Source organism: Falco punctatus, assembly GCF_963210335.1.
Source record: "Falco punctatus genome assembly, chromosome: 1".
Taxonomy (NCBI): Eukaryota; Metazoa; Chordata; class Aves; order Falconiformes; family Falconidae; genus Falco; species Falco punctatus.
Genome location: NC_137580.1, coordinates 100,653,269 through 100,680,233, shown reverse-complemented (window position 1 = coordinate 100,680,233; position 26,965 = coordinate 100,653,269). Strand labels below are relative to the sequence as shown.

The 26,965-nt window shown below is 41.2% G+C and overlaps 1 protein-coding gene across 4 annotated transcripts; it reads right to left on the bottom strand.

Annotated features, from left to right (window-relative positions):
- On the bottom strand, positions 1-26,965 carry LOC308064406 (heat shock factor protein 5-like). 4 transcript variants are annotated; one of them, XM_080388883.1, is made up of 7 exons: positions 26,787-26,965; positions 26,484-26,677; positions 23,287-23,652; positions 17,142-17,239; positions 11,672-12,190; positions 6,478-6,637; positions 1-402 (listed from the first exon to the last, which is right to left on the bottom strand). In XM_080388883.1, the coding sequence occupies exons 1-7, from the start codon at positions 26,957-26,959 to the stop codon at positions 374-376; spliced, it is 1,539 nt and encodes a 512-aa protein (XP_080245009.1). In that variant the 5' UTR covers positions 26,960-26,965; the 3' UTR covers positions 1-373. The 4 variants fall into 4 exon arrangements, with proteins under 4 accessions (XP_080245009.1, XP_080245007.1, XP_080245008.1 ...); XM_080388881.1 differs by lacking the exon at positions 1-402 and adding an exon at positions 1,823-2,021; XM_080388882.1 differs by lacking the exon at positions 1-402 and adding an exon at positions 1,823-2,021 and having other exon boundaries at positions 6,478-6,634.

Below are 26,965 nucleotides of genomic sequence, written 5' to 3'. Positions count from 1 at the left end.
GCCGCTGCCGCGGGTCCCGGAGAAGGGCCAGGGGCCGGGGGCGGCTCGTTGCCGCGCAGCCAGGCTCGCCCCTGCAGCCGCCCCGCAGGAACTGGGACATGGCGCAAAGGAAGAGCGGGCCGCCGGCTTGGAAACTGCTCCGCCGGGCAGCGGCCACTGGGTGATTTACGTGTCAGCAAGAACCGCTGGAAAATAAAGCTTTTTTTTCCAGCTGTGACACGCTCACCCTTGGTCATCGAGAACACGGAGAGAACCAATGCGACACCCATTTCCGTGTCAAAGCTTAATTTATTGCAACACTGCTACAAGTCTGACAAGGGAATCCAGCTGGCAGCTGCTGCACATCTGTCACCTCCAGAAAGCACCCCCGCTTTCAAGGTACGTCCACCAGCAGACGGAGATCTAGGAGGAAAAGGGAATACTGAGTACACAGCAGTGCTCGGGTATGTTTCCCTTGGCAGCATACAGAGCAACCGCATTTCTATCGGGCACTATAAAATACGCTTCCAACAGCAGACTAGAACCTGCTCACCTGAGGCCCACCCTGCCTGGGCAGGAGTACAACAGGACACACATGGGAAACCACATCCCACCCTGCTCCCGGTAACAAGACTATCGGTAAAAATATCTTATTACAGAAGTTGCTACTTAGTACAAAACATCTTATTTAAAAAGTTACTACTTTATTTAAAAATATCTTACTACAAAACATCTTATTACAGAAGTTGCTACTTATTAAAAAATATCTTATTACTGAAGCTGTAATTAAAGGTTTCGCCTCAGTTCATCTTACTGCCCGGTGCTCCCTTAGCACATCCTGGCCACAGCTGGGAGCTACACAAGCCGAGGTGGTCCTGACAACTTCTCTGCTCCCTTCTCGTGCGTTTTGCTCAGGGCTGGCTCGTATGAACATGTATGAAGCCATTACATTGATGGTTTAGGTGCTCTTCCACATGGATCTCCTTAACACCACAAACAGAGGATGTGCCCCCTTTATTCTTTAAACAGTATTTTAACATAAAAACAAACTTATAGCTATTAAAAACTTAAGATCTGCTATCAACATAAGTACAATCTTCCTCTAAAAGACATAATTAAAACAGAGTACTAGAACAATAAATAACAATAATAATAACTTATCTTTACAGATACCATTACAATCAAAAGAAAATTATTAAACCAGAAGAATTCCCCATGAATGTGAAAGATCAGCAGCTGTGACATACATACACTTGCTGGTGAAACAGAGAGCTGGTTTAGGAAGGAAGAACATTTCCTGGTTAATCACTTAGAAAATTAGCTCATCTTTCCTTTAGCTGCTCTTCTGAAATCTCTGACCCATTCAGACCCAGAATCTTGTGACTTTCCAATGCTTTTGTTTCATACACAATCCCCAGTAAAGGGCCACAGTATGACTTCAAGCAAAGACAGCGAGAGCACCAAACACCTTCTATGCTGAGCATACTGTAGCTCCCAACAATGTTAAGTAAATAAATAAATAGTTAAATAGATTCCTAATAGAGCACTAAAAACAATTTGCTTCCCGGTAAGGATGTTTTTAAAGTTTCCTGTTTACAAAAAGTTCAGACTTTCCATATCTAAAGAATACAAACAGCTAAGTAATTACTTCACATTAATTACTCTGACCACTAGGTGCTTTATAACTCAACAGGTAGAAAATGTAATGAAAGAGGCCCACTAAACAATACCCTACCAAGTTAAAAAGAAAGCAAAAAAGAGTGGTGTGGGAGGTGGGTTTTTTTTGTTGGTCTTATTTGTTGTTTTTTTGTGTGTGTGGTTTTTGGTGTTTTGTTGGGGTTTTTTTGGTGGTGGTGTTTTTTTTTAAACACAGCTGAAATGATCCAAAGTGGCTGTTGTGTGCAAAGCTCCACTGCTGCTGGAGTCTGACAGGGGAATCCAGCTGGCAGCTGCTCTACATTTGTCACCCACTTCTCACTCTCTTGTTTCATCCTCCAGAAAGCACCCCCACTTCCAAGGTACATCCACCAGCAGACGGAGATCTAGGAAGAAAAGGGAATACTGAGTACACAGCAGTGCTCGGGTATGTTTCCCTTGGCAGCATACAGAGCAACCGCATTTCTATCAGGTACTATAAAATACACTTTCAACAGCAGACTATAACCTGATCATCTGAGGCCTGCTGTTTAAAGAAATAGGAATTCTTCCAATTTTTCAAAAAAATTAAATATAAAAAACTAACAAAGCAGATTATAAGAAAAGTGCTCCCATTCTTCAGTATGTATTATTTAGACGTGCCTTCGCTACCATGGATACCAAAAGCCAAACATTAATTACTATAAACCCCTGGCAGTATCTACAGAAAGGCCTGACCTGCTTGTGCCATATCCCTTTGTTTGCCCAGAAAAGGCACAATTGCCTCAAAGCACACCACAGCCAGCGCCAGTTTCCTAGAGAAAACTCGTGGCATCACAGAGAGGACAAACCAGAGGCTCCTTTTTTGACAATTACCTCGATCCACAGCAAAACAGAGATACTTCCAATGTATGGCCAGATCTTGCAGGTCAAGAAAGCAAACAAGTACCCTGATAAAGTCACAACAGCACTACCACTGTAAACATCACCCACAAGAAATTTAACTTCTGAACAGACACATTCACATCTTCCAGCCTCTGTTCTTTCTCTGTACTACAAAGTTCCTGCCCAATACGCACCACTTTTGCACCTTCTGACATCTCCCTCCTGCCAAAGCAGACTCTGTTGGGGACACATCTTGAAAATGCATAGGGATGGAGAAATGAGGGGGGCTTGTAATAATGCACTTCTAAACTATGTCAAGTTAAGACATAGGGTATAACATCCACTCATCCAAAATAGCAGACTGCCAGGACAGGCAATTTGAAATTCCTTCAATGAATATATAATGATGTAAAGGTAATGGCAACTAGCTGGAGCAAGAAGCTGCAGTTTGGACTCCCGAGAGCTACTTCGCTTTGGGATTCACACAGATGTTCAAGAGTTCAGGGCCAGGCCTGTCCCCACATTAAGTCTTAACACCTTTGTAGGAAGAGATCTCACTGTAAACTGCTAGGAAAACTAAATGAACAGTAACAATATTTTTGGCTGGAAGGTGCAGAGGAAACAATTCAAGTGAACAGATGATAGCAATGGAGACCTTACCTGAATGAAGATTTGCCCTTAGCAATTGCACCTAGAAATCTATTTACCTTGGAGGGAATGAGAGAGAACGCATAGTGACACAACTGTAGTGGCATGGGAGTGGGTGGTAAATGTCTAGGGCACCTTGCAGCATGATAGTGATGGATTCACCTGAGTCAGTAGCATCTCAGTATTATGCCTGCCTTCTTGCAGGAAAAAAAAGAAAAAAAAAAAGAAAAAAGTCAGAGAAAGTCACCAGATTATTTGAAGGACTAGACGACTCACAGAAAATATACAGTCAGCCATCGAGAAAGAAAGTTTTTTTCTTAATGTCTCAGCATCAGCTTAAATGCTTCAATCCAGAAGTAACAAATTCACCTTGCTCCATTCTGAGATGCCTATTTCCAGAAAGATGGGCTGCAAACAAAAATTCCTCCCATCAGAATCTGGTCCTCTTCTCGTGCTCTTTTAGAAGGGGAAGCACAAGCCACAGGTATTAGGTCCAGTACAGCTGTGTTCACTAGCTGAGTGTACCTGTGGAGCACAATACAGAGGAGATGGGGAAGGAGACTCAAAGTATTTACAGAGTTCCTCTCAATCGTTTGTGAAGTCCAAAAGGACTCCTGTTGCAAGTGTGTATGCTGCCAACAAAAGCTGACAATTTATTTCCAAACTCCCATTTTAACAGACGAGCTCAGCTAGAAAGTAGTGGGAAAAGCAGATGCATCATCAGCACCTTCAAATCTATGTCCTAAGAGTGAACTTGGGGCTGAAAAAAGCAGTTCCTGAAAGGTGAACTATTCCTTGCACCTCCGTGTGATAAACACGGCAGGAGCTAGAGCACCATACCCATCGCCTCTCAAAAAAAAGAGTGGGCAGGGACAGATGACACAGCCTGTAATCATTTGCAACGATGTATCTTAGTGCTGAGTTAAGTTCTGCACCCTCTGCAGCAGACTCTGGCTCCTGGGAGGACTCAGAAATAGTTTTTGTTCTCCCGCTGCTACCAAAGAAAACAGGGTCCCTCTGCCAAATTGTCAGGCACAAAGAAAACTAGTGCATAAGGAGTAAAGGTATGGTTAAAGCAAACGCTTGCATCCAAAACAAAGGAAGAGGAGGGTTCTTCACCCACTGTGTAGTTAATCTGCATTAAGGACATTAACTTATAAAAACCACAGTGGATGCTAAATGTTTGCACAGCTCCAAAAAGTGACTCTAAAAATCAATTGAAGAAAAGGTTACTGAGGCCTTTTCTGCTTAATGGTACAGAAATGCCAAAGATACTGTTGGAGACAGGACAATGAACTAGAGACACTTTTCATCTTGATTCTGCTGGGCAGAATGTTCTTAAAAAGGGTAAACTAGAATTTAGCTCAGAAGGTTGGTTAAATAATATTTTTTTCCATTTGAAGGAAGCAGATAACCTGTTTCAGTGATTTATGGTGCTGCAGAGATGGGCTGGCAGCTATAGAGGGAAACCCTGGGGATGGTGTTTTAGTGAAAGGATACTTGTCTTTTCTTGCTACAGAATAGCTGTGAAATGCAAAGAAGTCCACTCCAGCTCTTCAGAGGGAAGCAATGCCTTCTCCACAAAGGCGAGTTTGACTCTTGGTGCGTTTTTACAGATTAACACCTTGGGTTTGGCTCAGCGCTGTTCCCAGTCACTGAAGTGACTTTTCCTTCCCGCTTCATTATGTACCACATTATATTGGCTCTCGCTGTGTGGTATCTAGAACTTGGTGTCACCACGTAACAAAGAAAAGTGAACATGTCAACAGCCTACTGAAACAGATGGAACAAAAGCCTTTTCCACAGCAGGGTATGTATCAAAGTGCAGGCTCAGAAAACTTGCAAAGGAGTGCCCAAAGGAAAACAGGAAAACAGACAGGACTCCATCACACTCAGAGGGTAAGTTGCCAAGAAACACCTGGAAATCATCATGATGCATTTTAGCACAGAAAGATTAAGAAATAAATTGTTTCCAAAGTCTCACAGAGGACAGGAGGTGCTGACAGACAAAGGTGTAGTCAGAGCAGCAGAAGTCAACTTGCATTTGAGCCTGCCGGCTTCAGGCTTACAGCTGACATGCAGTAGACAGGCTATGCCAGCTTTGAGGCTTGTATCATGCACCCAACTAATTTTGGGCTAGCTGGAGCCTGATCACGTTTGGCTCAGGTGTGCTGTCTATCTCTACCCTTTACACACACACCAAGCCTCAAAGGTACAACAGTGGAAATGCAGGCCTGGATGACCGTCACATTTCCCAGAGAGCAGACTATGCCAATTGTTGCTAATTAGCGTTAGCATAGTGTTTCATCCCTGTGAAACAATCCCATGGAAATGCTTTCCAAAATGTTCCTGTACATAACTTTACAGCTGGCATGTTAAGCAAATGTTTTGCTTCAGATATGAAAGCTGAGAAGTTTGCTAATTATCCATGATACCAGGAAGTAATTGAACAAGAACTCTCAATTCTGCTTTAAACAAAAGCTTGTCTTCTTTCAAGGTGGCATCCAACCTTTTTGCTCAGCTTCCTGACAGAAAAACTTTATTCCTTACTTAAATGTTTGAAAATGATGGGCATTATGAGCTGAACTATTAACTAGCATCATGATCTGGAATCTAGAAAATACCCTTTGAAGTGAGCAACAGCTCTTTAAACTCTACCATCAGCTCTTTGATGAACAGCTGTGAGGGAAACAGCTTCTTAGAGATTTGCAGGCTGCACCAAATTCTCCTCTAGAACGGATCCCAAGTACTTTTTGTGACCTCTTATGTCTCTCTAATCTGTGGACATTTCTGTTTTTCCTTCAGTTACTAGATTTGTGAAGTTTTTAGCCTCAGATACTCTGCTGCTTGTTTTTCTCGTGTGTTTCAGGACACGTATCAGACTGGTACAATGTATTTAGTGATGTGAGACAAAAAGTTCAGACTTCTACACTAACTTCATCAGTTTGGTGTTTTTTTCCCCTGGAACTTGAATAGTTACCTCATTACTCAGTGTTTCCTTCACAGCATGTCACCCTCCAGCAAACACATCCATGGACTTAATCTCAATATTGTGACATCCAGGTTTCTGACGCAACTCCCAGAACTTCAAGTTTTATTTACTTACATAATTTATACCCTTTTCCACATCAGAGTAATTAGCATAAGTGTATCTATAGAAGTGTGTTGGTAAGTACACTAAGAGGTTGTACAAGTATAATATTTTAACTGAAGGAACAATGAGGTACTTACACTGCAGACAATAACTAAATTATTTTACTCTCCCCTTTCTGTAATAGTTTCAGAGTAGCTGTCACCGTAATCTCTGAGAAAATGTAGAATCTTTCTTACCAAGGGAGTTGCCTGTGTCTGAACTGCGTCTTTTCCTGGAGAAAGATTTTACAGATGAATCTGTGTGTTCTACAGATTTGTTCACGGGCTCAGTTCCTGAAGTGAATTGTCTCTCTTCTGTCTCCCATGTCCTGGATTCACTTTTAACACTAGCATTCTCCTTAAAATAACACAACACAACAACAAAAGAAATAAAACCAAAGATCACTCAATGTTATCTTGTAATAAAACCAATATAAAACCAATAAAACAAAATAAAAGCTATTCTTCTCCACTCCAAAAGGACAGCTAACAGGTGTTGAACACTGCCTACACAGTTTACATAGTAAGTGTTTTTAACTCAGAATTAAGGTTGCCAAATTGAAACAACCTCTTACAAAATATCGTATTAAGCAAAATATGAGATCAGAAAACTAGAATACACAAAGTTAGGGTACGTGTCCTCACAGTCTGAGCTTTGCCTTCTGTTATCAAACTAGCTAGAAGAAATAAGCTAGAAGAAATCCAGGTGCGCTCATTGTTACCAGCACATGTATTAATAATGACATATCTAGCTCAAACAACTTGACAGAGCTGTGTGGTGCAAAACCACATATGTGAACCACATATTTCTGGTTGGGAATATCACCCCACCCCATCCAATCGTTAAGACATTAAATTGCAATGTGTTGCTTGCTTTTGGAGCCCTCTGCTGCTGCTCCGCATGTATTTTGTGGGCAACCACTTAACGAACTGGTACAGTTCCATGATCATGTGGCAGAAATCTGTAGATTAAAAAAAAAAAAAAAAGGCCAAACAACCAAGTTCTGTTTCTATTTCACTGAGGCAGTACAGGCCCAAAGTTAAGTACCTGGAATTTACCTTTAGACAGAAAAATTTTCTCACTATCACCTGTTCTAGAATATTCATCTCTTCTGTAAATATCTTATCCATCAATAACCTAAAGATGAATGACTGTTCAGAGCCTGCAATGTTTCCTTCTATTAAGGGGAAAAAAGCTTTTGAAAACCATTATGTGTGAGTTTACAGAAGACAAGAGGTCATACTTGGTAATAAGATAGTCTTTCCAAAAATCACGCTCGCCACCTTGAGTCTGTCATTACTCAATGTTGGATATATAACAGGCTATGTGTATACATATCAATAGAAACACACATACATTCCTTGACAAAGTTGTATAATAACATTCAAAAAGGCCTGTGCAAATACAAGTAATGGAGTACTCCAGGGAGAACTAGTTCCCTCCAACACACCTCCTGCACTTGCTAGATACCCACTTTACTCTTTTTTTTTTTTTTCCTCTTTGAAATGTGCTGTCTGGATGTCTTGCATTAGTACTATTAACAAGGCCATGTGAAAAAAACGTGGCTAGCAGTGCCTTTTGTCTGATGTCTGAACCACAACTCCTTCCCAGGCATAAAAACAAAGAAGGAAGGCAGGCTGTAGGTCACTATCTTCACCAGCTAGAATCCAAGTTTGACGAGTGATGATGCCTCTCTATTCCTGGTGACATTTACATAATAGTAAATTCCAGAAAAATTAGTGAGCAGCCTTAATCAAGTAGCGAGAGAAGGGAAGATTTCTCAAGTAAGCATTCTAAACTGCATATTCCACAGGACAACTGCTCTAGAAACAATTCTGCTAATTTCATTATTTAAAAAAAAAGAGAATAATGAAGAGCAATACCAGGCAGGGGATGTAGAAACCAAACTGCAGTGTCTAATAAAGCAAAAACAAATAACATACATATTGGGATAACCATTATTAAGAAACTGTTACTAGCCGATGTGCTGAAAGAAGTCTAGACACTCTAACTAGCAGTTCTGCAAAGGACCTGGGGATGCTGCAGTGCCCAGTAAGGCTAGCGACACCTTGGGCTACACCAGGACAAGCGTGGCCAGCAGACTGAGGAAATTTCATTCCTCCTCACTGGTGAACCTGTACTTCCAATGCTGTGTCCAATTTTAACCTTTACAGTTGCGTGTGTGGAAACTGAAGAGCAGTCATACTGCACAGTACCCCTTTCAGATTCCTTTTTATCACTGTGTTTATTTAATCTTACACACCAACTCTTCAGTAACCTAATATAATAGGTAATAATAAGATTTTCATCCTAACAACATCAGCCTAGCCCACACAACTCTGGTTCCCAAGCTATCTCTTTTTTTTAATTGTTTAGTCTTTTAAGTGAACATGTTTCTGACCATGGATTCACCGCAGCTGTGGACAGACCCTCCACTCTGGTCTAATACTTCTGCAACTAAAGAGTCCGAAACATTGTTTGGCAGAGAATCAAACAAAGCTACCAAAGCTGACAGATGTGAAAGTTTTGTGTTTTCACTTCAGTTACCGAAAAACGCCAAAACTGCTACATCTCACTACTTACACAACTTAGGAGACACTGACTGGACTATACCTATACCCAGCTGGAACCATGATGGGAAGCTGAGGTACTAAAATTAGCAACTCACATGAAGGGGTTTGCTGGATTCACCTTCCCCAAAGAAAGCAAGTGTTTCAGCCTCCACATAGGTATGCTGCCAAGGAGACTGAACGAAATCGGAGGCAAATTCCTCTTGATCAAGCATTACAGAAATGTTCTATTTCCACTTTAAGAAGAAAATAAAACAATTCTTACGAGTAGGAGTGGAATAAAATATGCCCATTAAAGGCCAAAGCCTGTAAAAGTCTAGGGCTGAAATTCACTGAGGCTAAGAGGACAACGCTGGATCTGAACTGTTGAATGTACTAACTCTTTTCATGTAAAGAAATGCTTTTTAATTTGCTGTCTTTTAAGAAATCAGGAAAGCAGAATAAAGCAGGTTTCTACTAAACTGTTAGTTCTATGAGGAAGACAGTTCAAGGCTCAGTGCTGGTCACAAGAGTAATTAAATGCTAGGAAATACTGTGAAAGAAACAGAAAACAAAACAGCAAACATCTTTGTGTCACTGTAAAAATGTTCTCTTCATTTCAGAAGAGTATGTACTAGAAAAAGTTGAGAACAAATCCAACGCTAACCAGAGGTGCAGAGCAGCTGCCACGCAGAGGAAACTACAGCAGGGCTGTACAGTCAGGAAAGGCGACTACTGAGGCGGCTGTGATAGGAGATGCGTGAAGTCACAAGTGACATGCAGTAAGCAGCCAGGAATGACAGCTGAATGCCCCTTCTGAGACAGAAATGGGGAAGCATCACATGAAACTAGTAACAGACATGCACAAAAGGAAGCTCTGCGTGCAACAGTAGCTCATGAGCAAAGTACCAGCTTGGTCAAAAGGTCCCATATGCTAAAACCGACAGTTTCAAGGGCTGACTTCAGTCCACAGAGCAGAAACCTAAGATGAAGTACACGGTATCATCGCAAGTCCTCGGGCTGAAAGTAGCTGGAAAGTACAAGCAGGAATGCCCTGTTCTGTTTGCGCGCCTTGTTCCTGCTCTTCCCTACACATCAGATTACAGCTATTGTTTTGAGACCTGACACTGGGCAAGACAAACCTTTGATCTGACCCAGCAGAGCTGTTCTGATGCTCTTGTATGAACAGTGGAGGAATTTGCTCCCCCTCTGCTCCTGTAGAGAGGCATAGAACTGTCTTCTGTGCACACCCACTATTCTGTCATAAGCTTGCTCTAAAACACATGGTACCAACAGCCACTGAAAGCCTCAGAGTGCTTCCAGATTCAGAGATGAGGAAGAAAACTGTGTTGGAGCCTGATGGGAGGAGTACAGGCACAGAAGCCTCCTCTGGAGATTTCTGCACCTGCATTGATCCCAGGCTCTGGACAAGCAGGGTGTTAAGTTAACCTTCCCTCTCCTGAGTTTGGGATGAGGACACTAGTTAAAGAGTATTTCTAACAGAAAGAGGGAATCTGACAAACAAAATGCTAAACAGTCCCTGAATTGCTCTTCAACACAGAATGAGGCCAGTTATTTAACCAGTTTAGGTCCAGGACCAACACCAGGATTCTCACAAATATACAAAACCTCCCTCTCAAACAACTACGTGGTTCATGCACTTAATTCCCCAGTTCTTGACAAGGAAGTTTGGGTCACAGACTCCAAAGGCCTTCAACAAGGGAAAAAGTATAATTCTAAAAATGCAGTTCAAAAATTCTCGAAACTGACAGTGTTTAAAGTGCAGTCAACACTTAATATAATGAGTGGGCACCAATTAAGGAGTATTGCCAACTTTATGCACTAGCACAGGGATGTGCTGTTCCCTACACAGTACTGAGCAGAACAGTCTAGTCTAGACTTGAGCTATGTAGAGGCTTGATCAGAATACACATCTCATTCTAGAAAGATACTCTAGAAAGAAAGAGGAAGATGAGTAATCTTTATAACACTGAAAGCAATAACAGGAGGTTTGCACCAGCTGATGATTTCTGATCTAGAAACTTTAGTGAAGGTGTCAAGATACCGATAAAAGATACAATAAAACAGTAGCTTCAATGCATACACAAAAATGAAATTTTGAGTGCCTACATGCAAGGTAGGTCTCATGCAGCAGAAACAGATGCAGTCAATCTCCTGAGTTTACTTTGTTTTCAAAACAAAAAAAAGTAGAGCATGCCTTAACAGAGTAACATCTAGAATGCCCCTCACTGCTCATGAGACTTACAATTTTGTATACAGGGAAGACCAGGTACAGGTAGACCAAAGTACAATTACAACTTGTTGTACACCACAAGGTATAAACCAATGAAGATGCTTTATACCATTCAAATGTCAATAAACTATACTTTCCACAGAAAACAGAAACTTAATAACTATTTATCAGAAACAATCTAACCATTTATCTAAATTTAAGCAAAAATCTGCCTTCAGTGGCAATTCTCAAAATACTCTTCTTTGTTGAAGATTAAAGATGGTATGTTATAACCTAAAAAAGCATCCACTTCATCACCATGAATACACCTGCACTACACATGTTTCCCATGCAAATGAGCACCCTAACTTGGGCAACAGGCTGACATGTGTCATGCTCATGAACATGGGATACTTTTTCATTCTGTCTTCTTTATTATTTTTTGCTTTACCAAGCAAACCCTTCACTGTCCATTAAAAGCTTAATTACAGAAGCCTTCAGTTGTTAAGCAGGAAAGAATATTGAAAAGCTATCGGTCCAGACCCTAGCATTACTATCAAATATAGTTAGCTCAAGAAAGATGTTGGTTTATCTCCTTTTACCCCTTACCTGCTCTGGACTCAACAGTTCTTCCTGAAAAAACATGAGGGAGAACTCAGCTGGGCAGTGATCTGGTTCTTTGCTCTGTTTTTCATCTGCTTCCTGTGTGGTCAGAAGTTCTTGCAGTATTTCAGCAGCAGCAGCAGTGTCTATAGCCAGAGTGGTATCGGCAGCACAAAGAATGTCAGAAGGCTGTAATGGAGACAAATTCAGTGCTCGATCTGCTTCCACCAGAAATGATGTGTCTAAAGTTAGAGGAGTGAGACGTTCCAGCTGGCTTTCCTCAGTTGAAGAAGGTGCGTAACTATTAACGGGCAGTGGCTGATTTCCATTAAACTTGGGGATTGAATACTGGCTTTCTACAGGTGCCACTTCCACCTTTTCAGCTTTGCATGATGAATGCACCTCATCGGCAGCCTGAAACATGGCTTCAAGACTGACTTCTGCCTTCTTGTTTTCTTCAGATATATTACATAGCCAGTCAGACGGCATCAATTCAGCTTCGTAAGATGACTGCATTGGAGGATTCTGGGAAAAACAAAATACAGTGAACTTTTATATCCAAAAATTACCATGACAGAATGTGTATTGGTTCAGTTTATCCATTTATCCAAAAGCTTGCTGTTATTCTTAGTTAAAATAGCAAGTTTAACAACAACAACAACAAAAAGCGGTACTACTTTGTCTTGGTTTTCATTAACCACCTTACTCTTGGTACGCTTCCTTTCTTCTATTCATTGTCTATCCTGGAGAGAAGGTTACCTACCAAGAGCTGGTGTATGCCTGCAGATGCATTGTCTGCACACCCTTTGCACTGCAGGTATTAAATATACCCAAGCATTCAAATCAGAAACTTCTGGTCTTAGTAGGACCTGTGGGGGTACATTAGAACCACCCTCTTCACATGCCACATACGTAATAGAAAATGAGAGAGAAAATCCACCCGCCTTCAGTTCCTTCTAAAACTCAAGCACTCCTGTTGCGTATAAACCACAACATTTTTAAGCAAAAGAAAAAGGTACATATGCTGTAAATGTGCATACGGACAACACAACTTGAGGAACTCACAGTTTCTTAACCAAAAATATCATTTTCCTCTTCAAGAGATTGTCCATAGGCACATCTACACAAGGGGTGCCCCCCAGGAATGCCCCAGTCCCAAAATGAGTGGGAGTTCAAATACCAATGAAAACAAATACTGTAAAACTTCCCTGCCTGTCACAGCCTCACATCTGGACTCTCCTGTCATGACAGTGTCCCACAAAGGCACAACTCAAAGTCTGCACCAATCTGCATAAAAACCCTACAGAATTTCAAGTCAGAAACACTTCTTGTAGAACCTACAGAGACTGCCTTTGCCATCACAGATCAGGTCTGAACACTACTAAAATTGTTCACTGTAATGACATCACAGGATGACAGGACACAATCAGCAATCCAATGATTACTTTTATAGTAGCATTCATATAAATCAAATAACCTCTAAAACAGAAGGAGGACAATGAAAGAGTTTTTCAAAAGCAGCAAGTCCTACCCAAGTGAAACAATAGATGACATTTTAACAGCCAGTGTCTGTACTGCCACTTCTTCTGGAGGTGACTCAGTCAAAGGACACTAGAAGGGTAATTTCTTCTGACAAATACAAGTCATACAATGATGTTGAACAGAAACTCAGGTCTATTTAAAATACAGCCTTCTTTTGGAAGAGATCCAGTATGAAGGATTAGTCCTTAGTGCCTGACTATCCTTAGACCTTCTAGCTGAGGTAATGCTTAATAAAAAGCTACTTCCAGAGATGAGTAAATTAGAGAACAGGAAGCTACAGGATCACCCACTAGGAAAGCCGTATCAGATCAAATGCCAGTGAAGGACTTGGTCTCTCCCTGATGGAGATACCACAAAAAGATGAGATCCCGTCTTCTGGGTGTGTGAAGTCAAGTCCTAGTGTGGATTTGTGTAGATGTGCCAGTTTGTAGATAGCCACAGACTGTGGAGGGTGGGGGGAAAGGGAGGGGAAAATAAAACCTGGAATTTGAGAAATTTAGGTTAAGTTAAGCAAAATCTTTTCATTAAAGGCAAGCCACCTTTATGTTTTTATGAGATAGGTTTAAACGTTATTCCTCTCATTTGATATTTTTTTCAGTTCTGTTTTTTTTAAATGTTAACAAGGTGTTTGATTTCTGTTGCATTGCTTGTTTACTGTCAGTAAGTAGTCAGGATTTTAAGTAAGATCTGGGTTACCAAACTGTCCAGGAATAAGATCATCCTGGTCAAAAACCAACCAACCACCCAACCAACCCACCCATACTGAATCTTCTTCTGCCTCTTCTTAGGGGACCTCAGCTTTAAGCCATTATAACACATAGTGTCTTCTTGGGTGAACTACAGGATCTCGTATGTATTTCCAATAGGAGAAAGTGGCCATGCAAAGGTACAATTTAAATCCTTTTAGTTCACCTGGAGAAGACATGACAGACCAGGATGCGGGGGAGGCAGCAATGAAACAAGGAAATTTGATAAAAGATTGAGAACTCAGGGTTTAAAATAGTTTGCTGGTCATTTGATCTCAAGAGGAAAAATGGTCTAATTTAGCGAAAGTGGTGAAAGAGAAGATGGGCATTTCACTTATAAGATTAGCATAGCATGTGCAGGAATTAAAGCACAACCACACCTTTTCAGGGACTGATAGGATTACAAAAATCTGGCTTTAGTGCTTGGGCAATCAGAATTAGTTCAGAATTGATTTCTTTTTGAAATAACATGACTGATTGTCATTCCTTATTACAAATAAAAGCAAACTACTTAGGACTGCTTTTAAGGTCAGGAAGGTTTTCTTCTTTTTTCTTGCACATTTATTTCTTCCATTTCCCATTATCTCTTGCTTCAGTTCCACAAGGAAATACTGACAGCTTAATAACCATGGTAATAGCAATAATCAAACAGCAGGGCTGCTATTAAAAAAAAAAAAAAAAAAGGAGAGGGGGGCAGGAAAAAAAAATTGCTGAAATCCAGTATGTAGCCTCAGTTCACATCTATGACAAAGCAGCGGGGAAGTATTGAGATAATGGTTGTGAGGTGCCAGCACTGCTGTGGCAGAAGATAGCAGGAGTTCTCTCAAAAGACTCATTCCTCCCCAAGGATACTGATTCATCACACTAATCCAAACCCCACTTAAGAGAACCCAAACAAAAAATGGGTAAGAAGTTGTACCTGAGCTCCCTGTTTTGTAACCAATTGTGATGAGAGTGTAATACAAATCTCTGAAACCCTGATTTCAGAAACCTGGTGAGATACACCATAATCAGCCACCATGTCTGGGTATAACCACCTATGTCCCCTTGCCATTCCGTGTAGTAATTCTCTGTCGCTTTTTCTGGAGAGCAAACTGCAGCCAACCAACCAGTTACTTACCGGCCTTGTCTGCCCATGTTCCAGTCAGGGTCACCTAACACTTCTAGCAGCTCGGGTGCGTACTGTACAAGCCCAGCAGCTGGCCTCCAAGACCCAGAAACTCTACCTGTCTTAATCTCTCCTAAACTTAAAAGTGATGCTCTCCGCAAGACCCAGTAAGGAACAGCACAAGGTTTAGGCTTCCTTGTCCAAGAGTGCCCGCTTCTCCTTCTGAGACCACAAAGCACCATCTGGATCCAACAGAAACGGTGCTGGTAACCAGCTTGCTGACTACTAGAGCGCCGATACGGTTCACTGCCTTCGGGACTGGTCCAGCAGTTTCGTATAGGCTTTGCCACTCCTATCTAGCAGCACACAGTGTGACCAAACAGCCTAAAACGCCCCGCAAACCACACTTCAACAGCATTGCACTGAATTCCTGCAACTGGTGGAAGATACTGAGTGGAACGATAGGAAACATACCATGTAATAGTTCTATTTTTTGTGAAGAACAATAAAAATGCTTAGTCAGCCTGGGTTGATGAATTTTACTGCTTTTGAGGATTTGTGCAAGTGGTTACTGATGATCAATACTGCAGCTTGCCACATCCCCCAGCAGAAGTCTGGGGAACTATATGCCCCAGAACACACAAAAGGCAAACTGATTATTCCCTCCAGCTCAGCAAGAACCACAGGCAAACTGCTGTCTTCTGTACCATCTGCACAGCCTGTCACCACATTCCAGGAGAAATGACCTATGCTATGCTAAGACTCAGAAATCTCAAGAAGTCCCATTGATCCACGCAGTACAATAGTTGTGTTACCCTGCTCAGAGACAGCCAGTTACTGACCTGGTGGAACTGATACAGGGCACTGCTCACCCTTGGTCTTCTCATGCAGAGGATCGCCTTCCGGCAGTCTGCCCAGATGCTTGGCAGCTTTTTGCTGGAGGTTTCCAGGAAACAAAGCAACCACTAGCAAGTGGCCTAAAGCTCTTCTGACTCCACACACTGCCCATGGACTTGCTTCTCCAAATAACTCATTTTTACTAGACCCTTTGGACACTGTATATTATCCTTCAATCTAGCCACAACGCCCCCTTTGACAACTCCTTTGGAATTATTTGCTATCCCGTTGATCTCGGCCTTCCGAGATAAGCTATTTAATTGTGAATTCCCATCGTTCAGACTCATCCTCATGCCCTGGATGAAAAAGCAGCTCACGATGAAAGATGCACTGTGTGACAAATAAATACTACAATATCGATGGCACGACTGGCTGTTGGCTATACACTAACGTGTTATCCTGGCCATAACCTGGCCATCTTGGATAAGCTCATATTTAAAAAAATCATGAATAAAAGAAAAAGGCTGATATTTGCAAGACAGGAAACTGGATGATCAAGCTTGGGTAGGTCAACCCTTTTTCAACACACATAAGCATAACTTGCTTTGCTTGTCTTCTGTGAGGGGGAAAAAAGTATATGCATTATGCTGTAATAGAAAAGGAAGCCCTTGCATTCTTACTTCAGATCTTCTGATATTTGATAAGCCAGGCCCTCCAAATAAGGTGCAGTTTCCACCAGAATTACACAAAGCATTTACAGTTAGTACTGGAGTTATCTTTAATAAGAGATCTCTGAGGTGGGGCCCATTCCAAAAAGTCACCTTAGTTTTTCTTGTTCATCAAATGAAATTCAGGACTGCAGGAAGCTGTCTGGGACAAAGAAGTGGAGCTGCTTATCAGTATTTTCATAATATTAAAGAATCTCTTTTTGTCCAGGCAAGAACATTCTTCAAATACAAATGCAGACTCATTAACTAAAAGTGATTCTCGTGAAGTCAAGCAAAAAACACTCCACTGATGAAGACACCCGCTATGCTGCTACCCTGAAACTTAACTTGAATTACAAAACCACCCATTTGACATTCAGTGGTTCTTTGAAATAGATATTTGTAAACCACATTACTTTCACTTTATCAAGCAGATCAATTTTCAAATTTATATCTTAATTTCACAAGTGTATAAACCTGCAGTTCATTCATACAGTCTGCTTCGCTTTCACCTCCTTTCAGTAGGCTACACTCACCCGGACAAAGCTGTCGTGGGTGTACGCTGAAGCAGTAGGACCAGCACAGCCAGCCAGAGGATCTGTGTGGGCTGCTGCTGAACAACTCTGTGGTGTGGCTGCAAGAATGAAAACACAGCTATCAGACTTCCAGAACTTGTGTTTGGTGTGCAGAGTTCTATTCTTACTTTGATTAAACATTTCAATAATCACACATTAAATGAAATTCCAGAAATTTATTGTTACCTCCCAAGTGATTTTAAGACCAATTTCTTAATCTTAAAAATACTTATTTTAAGGTATGTATAGATATATTAAAGTATATATATTGTAAAATTTATACACACACACACACGCAGAAACTTCATAATCACAGTCTTTAGTGTCTTAATATCACCTCTTTGATTTGGCTGCTTGAGTTTCTTGCCACAATACACCACAGAAAGCATATTCACATAGCTGAGCCTAGATGTTCATACACACATATGCACTGAGATGAAACAGTGATTTTATTCTAAAAAGCAACTCTGCAGTTGAGGCAGTATGCTGCAGGTACTATTGTTCGGTGACACACATAAATAATTTAAAAGAAAGGCATTATATGCAGTACGGATAATCTTTAAAATCTGCAATCATTCTCAGAGAGAAGTCTTTGATGAAAACAAATTTAGTCCAATTCATAACAAGTAAATGTAGTAAGTATGACTTGAGATGGCAAACAGATCAGATGATTTATTTGCAATGCTTGACACTTACATGAGATTCCACATGAGACAGCTGCTACAATAACCAGTATGCGTTTTTAATGGCTATACCTATGGCTCTTTTTTAATATGATGTTGCTGAATTTTTGTGCAGTTGGGAGCAACAAACATAAGAGCTAAAAAACACAGAAAGAGCTAGTGGACATCCTTCTAAACAAGCATGAGCTATGTGTATGACTCACATTACTACAAAAGCTAATGCTGAGCATATTTATGATGAAATCTGGACATCTTTCAGAAGAATGTTCTATGACCTGTGAACATATTACAGTTCTGGATATTGCCAAAAACCTAAACGATACGTGGGCTTCACTCACTGGAAACTCCAAAGCATGTTTACAAACTCAAGAAAACCACCAAATCAAACTTTTGAAGGACTATTGTAAAAACAATGCAAGAGAGCAATGACAAAGGTGAAATTTCTTGTAACCTGCAAAAGTGATTCTAAGGAAAACCAAACACATATTACAAAGAACCTATTTTCTAAGAACAGAAAAGGAAGGACCCAGTGGGAAAAAACGCTTATGAAATAGTAAGTGTAAAATATTAATTCCAGATCATACACTACAAAAAGCTACAAGTAAAATATAAATTACAGGATTCTTACAGTTAGTAGAGCTTCTAGCAAAAGCAACTCATCAATGAAACAAATTGTTATGTTTTTAAATCAAAATGAGGAGAACAGAAAAACCCATGAAGACAACGAGACTGACAACTGATTCTGAATGTTCTGAAATGCAGAATGTTACATAAAAAGAATGGTTTTCACTCGCAAGAACTTTTTATAAGCTATGGCAGTGGCTGATCTAACAGCAAGAACAATGGCATCTGTGAAAATATCACAGGAGACACAAACGTAGCCTTAAGAGCAGTCAGTTAATAAGCAAATGCATCATAAGATGGAGGCCGATTTTAGACAAGTACCACTTATCACCTGTAGTCACCAAAAGAGAGTCACCACATAACCAAAGTCCACATTAGTTGGGAGAAACAGGCAAGTTCATGGAAGTGAAATCCACTGAGGGCTATTAAACACAACTCGTGTTATGGTTTGTTAATTCCCTCAGCCCACACTATTGGAGTATTTTGGAAAAGCATCAGTCCACGCTTGCTCTGCTCCTGCACTCCTCCTTGGGCTTTACTGTCAGAGAAAATGATGAGCTATATGGACATTTGGTCTGATCAAGGTTAGTATTCTTATATCCAAAGCAGACAGCTATTAGAGATTTATTGAGGCATTCATTTTGTTTTCTGTTTTCTCAATGCTGGACTAATCGGATGAATCATATAAAAATAAACATGTGAAATTTAACTGGAGGGACAACAAAATATTATCGTCACATTCTTATATACATCTTAGTCCTCTTCAGAAAGTGTTATTTTGTGGGGTCTCAGTGTTTCAACAGAGAAGAACAAGTAAATTATAAACTTGCTGAAGACATGAAGGCTATCACTCTAACAGTAAACTAAATCCATCCAGACCCATTCCTTGGAACAGAGTCTGTTAATACTGTTAAAATCCCTTACTCTTCCAAGCTAAAACAGCCACATCCAAACAGCCTGATGGGAATGGTCCCAAGTCCACACCAACTGCTGAACTGAGCACAGCTCTTCTAGGGGAGAGTGCTAACCAGGCTAACAAGGTCATGATAGAGCTGATCAAGACACCCAGACACTTGTCCTGGCAAAGCTCCATGTTCACAGTTTGATGTGTACACATTTGCATTGCATGCTTCTTACAGGTTTCAATACTACATGCAAGCTCAGGAAAGCTGAAAGCCCAAAGAAAGTGCAAACCCAATATGATCAGCAGCAGATCTTTTCCAAGCTTGAACAACCACCATAATTTCTCCAACTATCTGTTGGAAATCGAAGGGAAGCATGTATCGTCTCTAGGCATTCACGATAGCAACAGACATTTTATTAATGTGCTGTTACTATCAGCTCAGCTGGGCCAAAATGCGTGAGACTGACACTCTCCAGCACCTTCCATTCCACTCGACCACACACTACCACTGGAAATACAAAGGAAGAACCTTAAGACTATCCTTTCAGTGTGAACTTACCACGTCAGGTCCAAAAGTTATGCCTAAGAGAAGCTACTTACTCACCAGACAACTGGGTCAACAGTACTCAAAGCTGTGCAAGAAATCAGGGAATGCAGCTGTGCCTGTTCCTGCCAGATCAACGAACACATCGGAATGGGCCTGAATACAAGCTCCCATTCTTTACCAGCTGAAAGACTAATGAAAAGGAAGAAGATACCCAAGATCTTTTCAGTAAGGGAAAATGGGAAAGACAATGTTGTTTGAACTTAGACATTTAGGTGGGATTAATTGCCTTACTGCTACATAGACTCAGATGTCTGGCAGTTGTCAGCTCTCTGAACAGTCAGTGGACAAACAGGCTCGTCAGAAAGGAATGAATTGTCTTCCAAAGGCATACATCTGAGAAAGTTGGAAGGACTCAACCTCTGGGAGGTGCCTGTTTCTCTCTACTGACTATACATGTAATCTAGATGACAAGCCCAGGCACATACAACTAACCATTATACATTGAGATGAATCTTAGGCAAGACGAATCCTACAACTAGTTTTACAAGCACATTACTAATGCACCTAGTCTGCTTTTCTCAAGGGAAAATATGGTGCTATTCATGCTGTGTTCAAACAGTCATTTTCAGCTGCTTATTTATTTTAAGAATCCCCTTGTGACCATGTGAATTTTAAGACTTACAAAGAAAATGAATTATCTTCACTGAGAGTGTATCATTCAGAATATCACGACTCCTCCTAAACTACCACTCACCAGAAAGGTTATCATATGTAAATGAACCCTACAGCCACAGATGTATTCAAAAGGCATGATTGAACTTGCACTGTCAGGTGGCACCAATAACTAATATTTCTCACATGGTCTCCCTGACTGATTTTCATTATTAGACACTCTCGGATAATAAAGCTTCAATGCATTTCTTTGATGCAATTCTACTACTGTCAAAGGTTCTGCAGATAGTTGAAAGCAAACAGAACTAAATCCTTAAAATAATTATGGTCTAATGCGAGTGGGGAAAAAAAGATCCAGATGAGCATATTTTATTTTACTGATCTTTCAATAAGAATCATAATGAAAAACCAGGGAAATCTTTTTGTCACAGAAGTTAACAAACAAGTTTGAATACACATAAAAAGAAATCTTCTGAAAAAGTTCTACTTTGATTTAATTTAATGGGACTTCAAAAGTGAAATGAAAAGAGTCAAGAATAAGATTGAACATACATTCTTTAGTCCTCTCACTTACTAAATACATATCTTAAGGTTAACTATCACTTTCCAAACAAACTAATCTTGCTATTGTGCTCTCATGATGAAGGAAACCAGACTTTTTCATGTGGACATATGAAGAAACACGCTTTCAGCATTCTGTATGTTATAATATACAGAAGAAAGGATAGCAGAGAGATTAAGAGATACACAGGAACAGAAGTAAAACCACTGAGACAGTCCTAAGTGACAGTGAAAATTAAAAGATTTATCATACTCTAGTGAAATGTCACTTACATTCTCAGAAATGCTAATTAAATCACCAGAGTTTTCAAACGCTGCAGATTCCATAAGTTTCTGTATTTTAGTTTTGATTACACCTTACAAAATTTGGTATGTTTTCACCGTGTTCTCACACCCACCTCCCACCCCAGAAGATTCTACCTGAGCAACATAGCCAAGTTATCCTTTAAACTTTTACAAATCCAGTGAGAGCAACGAGCGAGCGTCATCCAGTGAGAGAGATCTACATATTCATGTCTAAATCTACGCTAGTCTCCCTCAGCTCCCCTACAGGCAGTACTTCAAAACAGGCACTTCCAGGACACGAGTAATCTTACCCCAAGACAAACTCTAAACCGAGCTACGTGAATCGCACCCAAGATGCCCCTTTCCTTCCCTTGACTACGGAAGAGGGCTGGGGCCTTAGCTGAGATAGAGACAACTACAATTCACCATGATGAGTTTGAGCCTATGCTCTGTAACCAATAGAAACACAAAGCAGGGACCACCTCGCATCTTAATTAAGCAAGTATTCTGGATGAGGCTTGGAGCAACCTGGTCTAACAGAAAGTGTCCCTGCCCATGGTAGGGGGGTGGAAACTTGCTGATCTTTAAGGTCCCTTCCAACCCAAACCATTCTGATTCTCAGGACACCTGCTCCTGGGAGAAGACTTAATAGTTAGCAGCTGGTAAGGCAGGCTCCACACTTTGGCCACCACAGTAATCTTTACATAAGGAGCACAAGGCAAGGAGCACATGCCGGAAGTTGCCTGTCTCTTCAACATTTAAGTGTGTCTACAAGAAATGCCCACCCAGCTCCGCAGAACCCTTCCTTGACAAAAATGACGTTATGGAAACTAGTGATTATTGTCTGAAATGTTCTCAGCAGAAGTCTCAGAAGAGATGCGCAAAAGATGTAATGATTTCACTGTGTAGGATTTCTAAACAAGGATAGATAGCTGTCTTTGTGAAGGTGCGGCTGCCAAAGGAGGAGCAGGCAGAAGGAAAGAATGATAACTGAGCTTTAGTTTGTTCAAGGAAAGAGTCACTATGTTCTGAATTTCAGAAGTTTTAGGGAAATATAAAAAAAAAAAAAAACAAACCACAAACCCACAACAAATACACCACCACTCCCCAGCAAATAACCTATCACATGATTTTTCCAATTCAAGGTAAGGGCAAGGAAAAGAACAGTAATTTGCTTCAACTCCTCTTCTGAAGAATAAAAACACTTAAGTGAGACTGATCTATTTTGTGATCGAGCGATTAAGTGAGAATGAAAATTTTGGCAGAAATAATTTAGAAAAAAGAAAGGAGTCAAGACTTTTGTACTTTCTAGTCTTCAGTGCGTAAAAAATAACATAAAGAAGCTAAGCAAGAAAAAAAATTAAGATACAAAAATAGTATGAGCAGAATGAAATATTCTACACAATACTTTTGACTGATCTTTGAGTTTAAAACCTTAACCTGGAAAAACATGAGACCAAGGCCTAGGATACTACTTTTAACAAGGTCTCAGTGGTTTAATATCATTGTCCAAGTTTTGCTCAATTAAAAAAAATAAATATGAAAGTTAGCCTAACACCGACTAGTTTTGGACAAATGTTTTTCTCCTAACCCTTTAACCTCAACAGAAAGGCTATCCAGAAAATCACCAGGGGACATTCAAAATCTGGAGGAAGGACACGAATACCAAACAGAAAATCCTTTTGCTTTAAAGGTCCAACTTCCTTTTAGACTTTACACTTTCTAATTCTCACTTGAGATATACACATGACAACGTATTGTAGAAAAATATTTAAAAGTCTCACTTTAAAATATATTTTTGAAAAGCAAATGCAGAAAATTTTTTTATACCTGTTGGATAGCAGGCTTGTGAGTATGGCACTGAAGATGCAGAGCTGCTATAATTTGCAGTGGAAGCGGCAACGGTTTGAGCCCCTTGCTGAAGTGGCAGAAGAGAGGCAACAGGCTGGAGTGTGTACATGGCTCCTGTTGGAAGTGTCTGGAGTACCAGAAAGGCAGCAGCCCCTTTACCTGGAAAAGCTGGGGAAGCCCCTTGCCCTGGCAACAACCCAAGTGGTCCCTGCCAAGGGACTGGAGTCGGATCTAAACTCTGTGCTGGTAAAGTGCTGGGGGCTTGGCACGAGGTTGCCATGTAGGAGTAAGGAGAGAAAACACCTTGACCATAAAGTTGATGAAACCGTCCCACAGTCAGCAGTCCTGCAGTGGGTACAAAATAAAGTGAAACAAGTGTTAAGGAAAGGAGTTTTCACAGGCAAAGAAAGGCAGTATGAGGAGCCAAGGCTCTACAACATTATTTGGGAAGACTACCTTTGCTCCAGCATACTTAATCCAGAAAGAGACTGTACTCTTAGACCCGAGCATGCAGTAACTGCTGTGTGGCACACGAGTGAAGCGCCAGCACAGAGGTGTCTGTGTAGCATTCAATCTCCTTAAACTGGCAGTAACGAGTTACCCATATTTAGAAATGTTCTGTAAGTCAAAATGTGTAGTAACTTACTAAACCAAACAAAAGCAATTTTGAAAGTACTGTGTGTTAAATCAGACAATACATTTTAAAAAAGGGACATCATAAAGCAAGACTTTACCAAACTGCACTTGTGACAGCTCACAAACAGCTAAGGGAAGGGCAATGTCAAAATCCTCCAAGTGACTTTGCAAGTACTTTATGACAAGTCATTTCTTTGGTCAAGAAAAAAAATTCAAAGCCAATTTTTTTCCACTCAGCTCAACTAGTTCAGTGCAGACTAAAATATCCCAGACTTTGCCATTTTGTTATATCCCAGATATTCCTTTTATTCTTCTCTTAGTTTCCTCTCTCAGACAGTTACTGTTTCATGAAATGTATTTGCTTTTATACCATGACAGCTCAATTTCTGTTTTGGTGACTTTGTTTAAACGCTGACAGTAACACTCAGAATGCCAGTGCTCGTTGATTTCTGTAAGAACTACCGCATTTGTGACTCCCCTGCAGTATTCCATTTAGCCATGAGAATTACAAGTTTCAGGATGGTTCACGTCAATAGTGTTTATCTAGAAGCCAGACTTTCTCAGAGACCTGTAGCTTCCAATTCTCACTCAAAAGGACTTTTTTAAAAAATAGACTCACATTTACCTCTTTCACTCTTCTGATGAAAGCTAATTCAAGAACTCAATAACATACAGTCATTATTTTGCAAGTTCACATTTAATCATTAAGAATAACTAAATAAATACCAGCTGACCCTGAAAATTTGCTAAGACTTAATGTATAGGACTATTTATTTCCTGTTCAGTACTTTCACCATTTACAAACAGAGAATGAACAGGGGTATGAAAATTCTTTTGTTTATATTTTACCTTTGGATAGGGACATGAAGATTATCTAGTTTTAACACATAAACAAGACACCACAGGATGCCAAGTTACCAACCTCCAGTTGCTTTACAGGAATTGTTCCTAAATGTTTAACACGGTGTTACATGCTGCAAGACATTGGGAACAGCCTGACGCTTTGCAAACAAAAGTATCTTTTATCTATCAAATTGCCTCACATTTACAGCAAAGACATGCCCCTAAATAGTCAGTACAGAGCACACAGTAAATTGTCAGCCTGTCAGAACTTGACTGCATATAAACCCCAATGTTTTCCTTGTTCCGTCTTTCTAGAAAATGAGACTCCTAGAGCAAAAACTCTAAAACTGCAGCCATAAAAACAGAGGACAAAAAATGAAAAAGTCGTCTTTTTCTAATAATTTCCTTTACCAATGGTCTGCATTACATCAGACAAACCAGATTTCATTGAAATCTGTAATGACTCATCTTAGTGTTAACAATGTTAACACCAAATCATTAATTTAAATGCTTCCTAGCCTCCCTACTGAAGTAAGTTCCATCCCTTCTCAAATGCTTCATTTTGTTTTCTTGGTATTGCACGTGCAGTTCCACACACATCACAGAAAGCACCACATGAATTTGATGACAGTTCCTACCCTGAAACAGTAACCAAGAGTATGGTGATACCCTACTCTGCCCTAAATGCCAGCCAGTGCTGCAAAGAGCGGTACCGTCAACTGCTTCTCCCCTTCTCCTGGTCGCACAGTCCTGCTGCTTCTCCTACACTGCACCTTACAGCTCTGCACCCATGGGGTGCATCACCCAGGTCCAAGGGCCAGCCGCAAAAAGGCTATTAAAGTCTTCTCCGATCATTGTGCTGAACCAGCATGTTGCTGTATCCGCTGCAAGGAAGATGACAGTTAACATGCCACCAAGGGAATGGGAAGCAGGAGTGCTCTTCTGGCAGCAGCCCACAGTTAAGAGCAGCCCAAGAGCACTACAAAGCAAGATATTCACATCTTCCTTACACAGCTCCAACTACAATGCTCTCAGGCTGATACAAAATTTGTGGAGTAATCCTGAGGGCTCAGATTTGTCTTGGGAAAACTCAGATCCTCTCAAAGAGGGTTAGAAAGAAAGAAAACATGTTCTAGGGCTTTTCAGCAATATTATTTTCTAATTAGCTCTCACCTACTCATTTAATCCATTTTAAAAACTATGTAGCTTGTTAATTCTTTTTCAGGAGACAACTGGCAAAAATCTTACTACCAGGTCTTGTCTCCTTTGCACAAAACTAGCAGGATGCTCTAGTTATCACTTCACATGACTCACTGTTTCACACACATTTAATGACAGCTTATTAAGCATCCCTACTGATGGGCATCCTTACTGACGGGCAAGAAGCAGTAATGTTCATCTGGTAGAGCTGTGCCAGCTCCACAGAGATCGGGCAAGGGTGTTCTTAGTGTAGTACGCAATGGAGACTGTACTATAGTCTACAGGCAGCCTGAAATACATGTGAATCATGCTACTCATGCTTACTGGCAGCAGATCTACCTGCATAAACAATAGTTTTCCTACACCAGGTGAACTGAGATGCCACCAGCAAGAACAGGTAACCCTTCTCCCTCAGGGGAGTGTTGATTTTCAAATCCCATGACACCCAGCGCTTCTCAAAAGCCCACCAAGGCCCCACATGGCCCACTCTGACTCACCAGGCCTGTTGGCATTGCTGAGCGTCGAGGGCGGAAGCAGCGGTTGCCCGTTCAGCGGCGTGCCGAGCAAGCGCTGGAAGCGGTTGGGTGGGCGGCTGGTCACATCCAGGCCCGCTGCCATCTTCGCCTTGTTGCCTTTCGTCAGGCGCTTCAGGTGGATGAGGAGGTCGGGGCGGTCGCGGCGAAAGTGGGGGCTGCGGAAGTGATGCAGGGGCCCGTGCCGTTGCCACCGTTGCCTTGTCCATCCTCTGGGCCCGGCCCAGGCCCGGGCCCCACCACACTGCTCCCCGGCAACATCCCCACCTTGCGGAAGCCATAGAGATTGAGCTGTCGGATGAAGCTGCTGAAGTTCTTGAAGAAACCGGCGGCTGCCGCTGCCCCGCCGCCACCCGGCTGCGCGGCGACGGCCGGCCCGGCGCCCAGCAGCTCGCACGCAAAGAGCGGCTGGTTGATGACCAGCCCCTGGCCGGAGGCATCCCAGC

Bases quoted from the DNA above. Each gene is read 5' to 3' on its own strand.
- LOC308064406 (XM_080388881.1), bottom strand. From the start codon at position 26,959: ATGCCTCCGGCCAGGGGCTGGTCATCAACCAGCCGCTCTTTGCGTGCG. The intron at 23,653-26,483 runs GTGAGTCAGAGT...TACCCACTGCAG, and splicing joins CAGCAATGCCAACAGGCCTG to GACTGCTGACTGTGGGACGG. The intron at 2,022-6,477 runs GTAAGAAAGATT...TTTTCTTCCTAG, and splicing joins AGACACAGGCAACTCCCTTG to ATCTCCGTCTGCTGGTGGAT.